At 35.8% G+C, this 8849-nt stretch overlaps 1 protein-coding gene across 1 annotated transcript; it reads right to left on the bottom strand.

Annotated features, from left to right (window-relative positions):
* Positions 1–7010: 7010 nt before the first annotated feature.
* Positions 7011–8302, bottom strand: LOC122577537 (jerky protein homolog-like). Its single transcript, XM_043748865.1, has 3 exons — positions 8165–8302; positions 7531–8080; positions 7011–7447 (listed from the first exon to the last, which is right to left on the bottom strand). Exons 1-3 carry the CDS (start codon positions 8300–8302, stop codon positions 7011–7013), a joined length of 1125 nt encoding a protein of 374 aa, XP_043604800.1.
* Positions 8303–8849: the final 547 nt, after the last annotated feature.

Genomic DNA, 8849 nt, shown 5'->3' with positions numbered 1-8849 from the left:
TTGGCGTTATGATTAGGGTTGGGGTTAAGGACATGAAACGAATCTTCGTTGTGATTAGACATTGTTATTATGCAATAGAGAAGATATTGACTAGTGTAAATATGATTATTACAGCTATCGACAAGTAACCGTGGTAATTAGATACTTAAGACGCTAGTGACAATGATCCTAGGTTCAATAACGAATCCGCGGTCAACGTGATAATAGATGTATGTTCTCACAAACTCTAAGTCCGATTTGTAAAGACGTTATTCTTTCTCGTCGGTGAGATCGCACAAGAGAATGACTTTCCGTCGCGATGATGCCACAGAGGAAAACTATGATGGGGTGTGTCTAAGGGCACGAGATCAACGGATTCGTGAAGCGATGCCTTCGTTCGGAAGGTGAGGGAAATTGACATTGCTGTTAATTGGTCAATTTCCATATCGGTGGTTAGAAAAAGATGCTAACCACCTTTGAGAGAGAGAGAGAGATTTCTCGTATCTCTCCGCAGTAGGTGACAGATTTAGGGGCTGCTAAAACTAAGACTATTTGTCAGTTTGAAGAACCTCAGCTAAACATTCTAAGATTTATAGTGGGTTCTTAGGCTAGCCGAAAATATCGACATCTGGTCACCTTGTCCAAAGAATGTAGCCAGCCACGGGACAAAATCCGTTGGAGTATTTACTATCGCGTGTCGCTGCTATATTTTTTCAAGAACAGCTATACGGTTACTATATGCCTTTGTTTAGGTAAACGTTTATCCCTTGATCGCGGCTACGTTGGCGACTGATTGTTGCCTCGAGCCCAAGCTCATTGTTACAAATCTCGAATAAACACAATCGGATTGAATGACAATTGCTTAATTATGGCTATGGTAAAATCTGGATTACAATATTACGGGATTTTCCCCAAGTTCCGCAGAGAGGCTCCGGTGTTCTTTCATCTCCGACACGGCCATTCTGACTATCACGCGTCCTCGAGTGTAACTAAAATATTGAGTTTTCTGATGTTAGACTCGATACAACTAACATTATTTACAATTTAACTAAATGTCCCAATAACCCAAGGGTTCAGTTCAACAACAGAAATTTCGCTCGGATGTTCAATAACAGAGTACAAGAAAACAGAAATCAGGAACGTTGCGATTAGTATTCAGGGTGCTAGTTGCATTCTGTGAATCACCAGTCAGACAGTAATGACACGACAGATCATTTTCGATTTCGTACACGAATGAATCTCAGTTTGTTGGATCGCACTATCATGCTGGGTGTATTACGAATGCGCCAGACGCCACACTGGGCGTAATACGAAAGCGCCAGACGCTACACTGGGTGTATTACTATGACCACAGCATTTAACATAGTGTTAATGATCCTCTGAGACCGGTGTACTCACATCGTCATGGTCATTGTTGTTGCCATCAGTACAGACATCCAACTCATTAGGAATACAATTATCTGGCATTTTTTTTCAATCTATCATGACTTTATATGTACGATCGTTTACCGTCTAATGTTTTTAAGCTATACCTGTCTCCTTCCAAAATTTCTGCTATTACAAATGGACCTCGGAATTTTGATCTAATTTGGTTTGATTTCTTTCCTCATTTTTTTTTTCGTAATACAAAATCACCGAGATTAAACCTAACCATTATAACTTTAGTTTTGTCAGATCTATCTTTATCATACTTAGCGTTATTCTATATATCCTCTATTGCCTGCTGTCTTACATCGGAGATATCTACTTCTCTTCCTCCAATATTGTCGGGTAGCAATAAACCGTATGGTCTTACTGTTTTACTGGTTAGTAATTCTAACGAACTCGACTTAGTCACGCGGTTGGTGGTGCAATTCAAGGACAATTGTATTTCCCCAATCGCGTCTTGTCGTGACCACCGGGTCATTTCTATTGTTGTACACATGTTCTTCAGCGTGCCGATAATACGCTCTACCTGCCCATTAGCTCTACTAGCACCGGTTGCTATCAAGTGGAGTTTAATAATTTTTACTTTGACAAAATCTTGGAATTCTTCGCCCGTAAAACATCTTCCTTGATCTGCTATTATCCGGCAGGGACTGACGAATAAAAATATAGCGGACTTAAGCGCTTTAATGGTAGTAAGGTAATCTATTTTACGAGTATGATGCAAGTACGCGAATTTAGTGAAAGCATCGACCAAAATGATAACATATTCTTTCAAATCACTTTTACCGCTTAGTTTGCCCGTTACGTTCATGTATGCCAAGATATGCTGGTCTTAGGTATAGGATGTAATTCAGCTTGTGTTTTAACTGAACTTGCCTTTAAAACTTGACAAGCATGACAGTTCTCTACGAATTTACGAGCATACTTCGCCATTCCTTCGAACCAGTAATACTCGTACAGCTTCTCGAGCGTTTTATCGAAACCCAAGTGCATAATTGATTGATGCACATGGTTAATAACGGACCACCTAAAACCTATCGGGACACTGAGCAAGCAGAGAGTTCTGCCTTTTCTTCGTATTCTACAGTAAAAGGTATCGGATCGTAATTCGTACGTATTTGCGACGCCTTCCGCAAGCACATCGTTTTGTAATTTATTAGCGATTTAGGGAATTTGGGAGATCGCGACGTCGTTCCGCTAATAGCTAATCTCCTGAGATATCGACCAGATTAATTTCTTTATCTGCGATTTCGTTAGTTATACTGTGATCCACGTCTATGGGATTCCGCTAGAAGAAATCTACGTGGACCATTTGTTTGCTTTCTCGATACATAATATCAAAATTAAATGTTCGTAAGTGAGCCCACTACCTGTAAACTCTGTCATTTAAATTCACTTTATTGCTAGATGCCTACGAAGAATTACAGTCGATAACAAGAAGTTCTCGTCCATGTAGATAGTGGCGAAAACGTTTAACGGCGTTTACAACTGCTAACGTCTCTCGTTCGTACGGATGATTCTTGGATTCCGCGGGACTAGTTTTCTTACTACAGTATTCTACTACTCTGTTTTACCGTCAATCTTATTCATTAAAATAGCCCTATATCCATCCGGACTAGCGTCAGTGTGTATTTCTATCGGATAATTGGGGTCGAACATCATTAACGCCGGCTCGTCAGTCAGAACAGAAATTACTTTTCGCCTTATTTTTTTATGCCTATCTGTCCAAGTTATGTTTTTGTTGCCGAAAGTAAATGCATACAGGGGTTTCATTACCTGTGAAAATTTAGGGACGAATTTTCGGAAGTAGGAGGCTAAACCTATGAATTGCCTGAGCTGTGTGACGGTCGTTAGCGCAGGTAAAGAATTCAATGCGTGTATTTTACCGGGGTTGGGACGAACTTCTCCGTTATGAATCACATATCCCAAGATACAGTATCAATGTCTTTAGAAAAGAGCATTTGGAAAAATTAAAAGAGAATCTGGCTTTTACGTAGGTATTTAAACCGTGTCCAATCTTTCTATGGCTTGATCTATCGAGTCAGCAGTAATTAGGACGTTATCCAGTAAACAATGACGTACGAGTAGGCGAGGTCGTCTAAGGCATTGAGAATGGCCTTATGAAAAACGGACGGTACATTTTTTTCAATCCACACGGCATCGTTATATACTCGTATTGCCCGTCGGGGGTAACAAATGTTGTATACTCCGTAGAATCAAAAATGAATAAAATATCTCGCTTTTTGCAACCTCGCGATTTGATCCGCAATAAGAGGTAGAGGATACCGATCCGCGTATCTTCATTTAATCCTCGAAAATCTACACATAATCTATCTGAGGAATCTTTCTTCTCCACGAGTAGCATAGGGCTCGCAAACGGTGAATTACTAGGCCTTATGATTTTGCTCGAACTAATTCGCTTATTCTCTCACGTGCTATTCTGCGCTCTTCCTCGCTAAATCTATAAGGACTTCTTTGTACGGTGATGTTAGGGCCAATTAATCGTATTTCCGACTGGCTTGTATTTACGCGAGTACGTAGAAAACCCGTAACGAATGAATCTTTGAATTTTCGAGAAGAGGAATTAATCGACTTTTATTATTCCCGTATACGTCAGTGTCAACTTCAATAATATCGATTTCGTTTTCAGCGGTTTTATTACAGACGTTAATTAATTTTGTTTTGCACATAGCGAGGATATTTTGTGCATTATTACGTTCAAAATTGGACTTGAAATTTCACGGTCAATCACGATATCATATTTTAAATAATTATCGATAAGAACCTGAGGATTTATCTATAATATAAAACCATTAGTACATACGATTGATAAGGTTTGAGATGTACATTTAATACAAATATTTCTTATTCCTCGCTTTGCTGCTATATCAATCGTTCTTTTGCCAGAAGATCTCAAGACCACGGATTCTTTAATCAGTGAACACTCGGCTCCAGAATCGGAGTAAAATGGAAACGACTCACCCAGGTGACTTGATCTACCAGTTGACGCATCTACTAAGTAGAAATCGACTCGACGCTCGTTATCGAAATTATAGTTTCCTTTCGGAGCACTGCTTTGTAAAGGATTTTCCTCCATAATCAGATTGACAGCCGCGCACCATGCAGCGGGGTCGGAGCTCGTGATTTCAAGGTTGAAACGCGGTAGCGAAAAATTGTTAGATTCCGCACTCGATTGGGATGCTTGAAAGATTTTAATTGATTCATGGATTCAGCTTTGCGAAATTCACCGAACAATTCAACGCCAACCGAACAATTATCGTGCTGAGGCGATTCATCAGTTAAACAATAGTGATCCAGCTTTGCTATTATAGCTTCTTTCATCTTTGGACAGAATCCACGTTCCTTCTAATGGCCAAACCATAATATTCTTACGATCTGTACAAATTCTTACAATCTGAACAAAACTAACCGTTGATGCTACAAACTAGTAGGTAAAGCCACGTACACTAAATGAATCATACACATTTATACTTCTATTAGACACATTAAGGCCCGACTGGATACTATTGTGTTGAACAACCCTTCAACCTTTTTCAGGTATGAAATTCTGAATAGAAAGTCGGAGTGGCGAGTGCTCGTATACCTGCTCCACGCTCTTCTGCTTTATATTTTTGGAAATATTTAGAATTGACCTTTGTCACTTTGTAAATATTTTCTTAGATTGTTTATCTATCCATTTAAGCAATAAAAAAAAACGATTTTTTTGATATTTTAATTCAGGACATCACCTTATGTCAGAAAACTGTTACTTTCTTTTAAGAAGACGTAAATATTTTAGAGACGTATTTAACGAGCACCTGTATCAACATTTACGTTTAATGATTTAGTTTGACGCTGCTGCTTATTTAATAGCGCATGTTCAGTAATTTGTAGATTTTCGAAAATATTAATAATAATCATAATTTTTAGTTTCTTTGTAGGATAATTAAGTTATGTCTTAGGTAAAAAATAGTTGGAAGCCATCAGAACACGATGATATATTTACATTACAACAAAATTATAAGCTGTGACTGAAATTCTTTCTAAAGAATTGTCAGCAATTATCTTCTTTTAAGTTTAATCTATATTCTACTATATCTCCTTTTAATTCAAATTCTAAAGTATTTAACATTTCCTTAACATTATATTTAATGTTTCCTTTACACTTTATACAAATGAAATTTGATAAAACTTGTAATTTGTTGCAAAATTACAAAAATAAATAATTTTATAAAAAAAAAATCAGAATAGAGATGACAAATAAATGTTAATAATTATAATAAATGCTAATCTTTCACTAACAAATTGCTTTATAACTTGAAAACCAAAGCCGACGAAGAGTTATTGAGAATGAAAATCTTGGTAATATATTTCGCAGACATTTAAATCGGTGAGTTTGCCATACCCAATAATTAAATTCTTAATAATTATATTTAGTTAATTAGTTATAATTATAGTTTCCTTTAATGAGACAAATTACAAAAAATTCGAGAAAGAAGGAAGGCAAAAGAAGCCAGTTTGCGTATGTGTATGTGTTTCTATATCATATAATTATATAAATATAAATTTAATTCCAATTCAAGTTTTGCACAGATTATTCACATATCTAGCGGCTTTATCCGCTAGATGTACAGAATGGGGAACATAAATCGGAACATTTAAATATCTTCGTTTTTAATGGTTGTATTATAAAAACTATACAGGACAAAGTTATGCTATATGGACGAGCACACGCAGTGGTAGATAATGTTTTTTCTGAAAGTCATTTTTTAAATAAGATTTTAAGGTCATCATTATTTCTTTTGTGGGATCATATATTTGTTTAATACATTAATTGACCCATCTCGATATTCCCTATAAAGGTTTAATTTAACAGTTACTTAAACTCTAATTTTTCAAATTAAAGGTATAAAAGTCAAAGATAATGTAAATACAAGAATACCATTTCGCGCCTTTCCTTGTCTTCCACATACAGAGGAACCTTGATTATCGGAACTAATATTATTATTTATTATTATTATTTATTTTAGTCCGTGCTTCTCGGCTTTGGACGAACTTTCAGCTTTTTACAACACATTATTGCACTTACACACACATAATTGCACTTGCACATTCTTACCTCTAATCTAAAACTAATGCTTACGATCTATTTCAACTTATGCCTACAAATTATTGCAACTTAAGCCTACACACTATTGCCACGATTATCGGAACTAATAATGATAAATATGTTTGAATAACAACAGCTTTTTCTGTACTGAGTGTCATATATTTGGAACCATATGGTACTAAGAAACAATTAAACGCTACATAAGATCTTACGCGCCCCATACCTTTCTTATTAATAATACATATTATATTTCTTAATGTATTTTTTAATATATATGTCGTAATATATGTAATTCCTTCGAGTTATTTTCATTTTGTAGCTCAAATCATCTAATTCTTTTTTCGAGAGATATCATCAAGTATTTCTTCAAAGCTGTTGTCAGTAAATTCTTTCTCGCCTGGAGCCATATTTTCCTTTATGAAATCTCTAAGTATATCGGCCATATTTACTTGTCTGTCGATATTATGTCTTTTATCAATTTCAAACCAGCTTATTACAGAGTCACACCCATTACTCTGTCACACCCTTCGCATCCTGGTAATCCATGCAGTAATTGCAATGTTTCATCTATGTCCCTTTCTATTATTTGTAAGTCTTCCGCACTCTCTTCGCTTTCATGCTTCAAAAGCTTGTTCCATGCGTTTTTCAGTATTGCATTGTTGACATTTAACCAAGCATCACGCATTATGCGACAACAATCCCTGAATTCTAATTTGTCATGATTTATTATGAGTTCGTCCTCTGTATGGTAGTAAGGTAATGGTATTATTGCTTTCAGTAATTCTTTTCGGTACATTCGCTTGAAACATGCGATTATTCCATGATCCATTGGTTGTATGAGCGATGTAGCATCAAATGAAAAATACATGATTTTAACAAATTCATCTTTTGTACTTACTAACCCGCTTCCGTGATCCAAGCTAGCGTTATCTAGCAACAACAGAGTTTTTTCATTTGTCTTTCTGTAATTGATTTTAAGAAACATTTATCGAACCATTCATTGAAAATTTTACTGTCCATCCAACCCCTGGTGTTAGCTCTATACATAGTTGACAGATCATCTATATTAAAATTTTTGCTACGTCGAGATTTCTCAATTCCGGCTATTATTAGTATTGACAACCTGTGACTTCCGGTGGCATTTACACAAAGAAATGTAGTAACTTTTTCTTTGAAACTTTTTTTGCTTGTTGTCGTTTTCTCACAATGGAAGATCGAAGTTTCTTCTGGTACTGCTCTCCACATTACTCCTGTATTATCGGCATTGTAAACGTTCTCCAATGAGTATCCCTCGTTTAACAGAAGTTCTTCAAAGTCATTTTTGGTGATATCCGCTTCAGCTTGATTTGTCATTCGAAAATGTTCATCGACATCCTTTTCACGGAGATGGTAACGTGATTTAAATTTTGACACCCAACGGGCACTGGCTGTGAAAGTAGATTCTCCCTGTAATTTTTCCTTAAATTCCAGAGCTTTTTTGGATATCACTGGTCCTGTCACTCGTATGTTTTTATCTTTATTTCGTAAATACCAGTGGCAAAGAAATTTGTCTAATTCCTTACCCTGTGGCGTTTACAAATATTTTGTGAAACTGCTAACAACCGCTGAGCTGTTCTGGAATTCTTCTGTTATTTCTGCTTGGCGTACTTTTATTTTGCCCACAGTGGTAAGTGCAATATTGTACTTTTCTGCTATGGCTTTGTGAGTCTCACCTTTTCTCATCATCCGAATAATACGGTATTTTTCGGCAATTGACAACAGTACCCGTTTCCGTTTTGACGTCATTATTGTGCGAAGCGTTTCTAATGTAAATACCGCACTGAAATGTGACGAGATTTTATATAATCATCGACAATTTTGATAGGGGGAAACAAATACTATATGGATTATATACGTATATAGCTATATAGGTATATATGTATATGAGATACACTATGGAGAATTATACAACATTCTAATGATTAAACGTTCGGATAATGTATGTATGTGATGTATAATCGAGATTATATTGTATATAAAAATAATATTCGATTAATAAAATAATATTAGACCAAGAGTTGATAGAAGCAAGCAGAATGAAAATGAGAATTTATTATGAGAATAATGAGAACAGTTTTTTTTTGCAAATAATTTATAAATAAATGATTTTTTGTAACTGAATTTATACCTCTGTCCATTTTATAAACGGTAACCTTTTCAAAAAGACTAACAATTTATTGTTTCTGTTGCAAAGCTTGCAAAGCTTGTTTTCATGGTTTTATTGCTCGGGTATTTTTACGTAATTTTAAAACGTAAAGATAAACGAGTCAAAAATGAATTGTAATATTGGACA

Source organism: Bombus pyrosoma, unplaced genomic scaffold (assembly GCF_014825855.1).
Source record: "Bombus pyrosoma isolate SC7728 unplaced genomic scaffold, ASM1482585v1 HiC_scaffold_4727, whole genome shotgun sequence".
Classification (NCBI taxonomy): domain Eukaryota; kingdom Metazoa; phylum Arthropoda; class Insecta; order Hymenoptera; family Apidae; genus Bombus; species Bombus pyrosoma.
The sequence above is the reverse complement of the archived record's forward strand: the minus strand, read 5'-3'. Positions and strand labels throughout refer to the sequence as shown.

Excerpts from the sequence above, each read along its gene's own strand:
- LOC122577537 (XM_043748865.1), bottom strand. The coding sequence starts at position 8,302 with ATGACGTCAAAACGGAAACGGGTACTGTTGTCAATTGCCGAAAAATAC. Across the intron at positions 8,081-8,164 it reads CCACTGTGGGCAAAATAAAA|GGTAAGGAATTAGACAAATT; the intron begins GTACGCCAAGCA and ends TAAACGCCACAG. Across the intron at positions 7,448-7,530 it reads CACCAGGGGTTGGATGGACA|ATAACGCTAGCTTGGATCAC; the intron begins GTAAAATTTTCA and ends TGTTGTTGCTAG.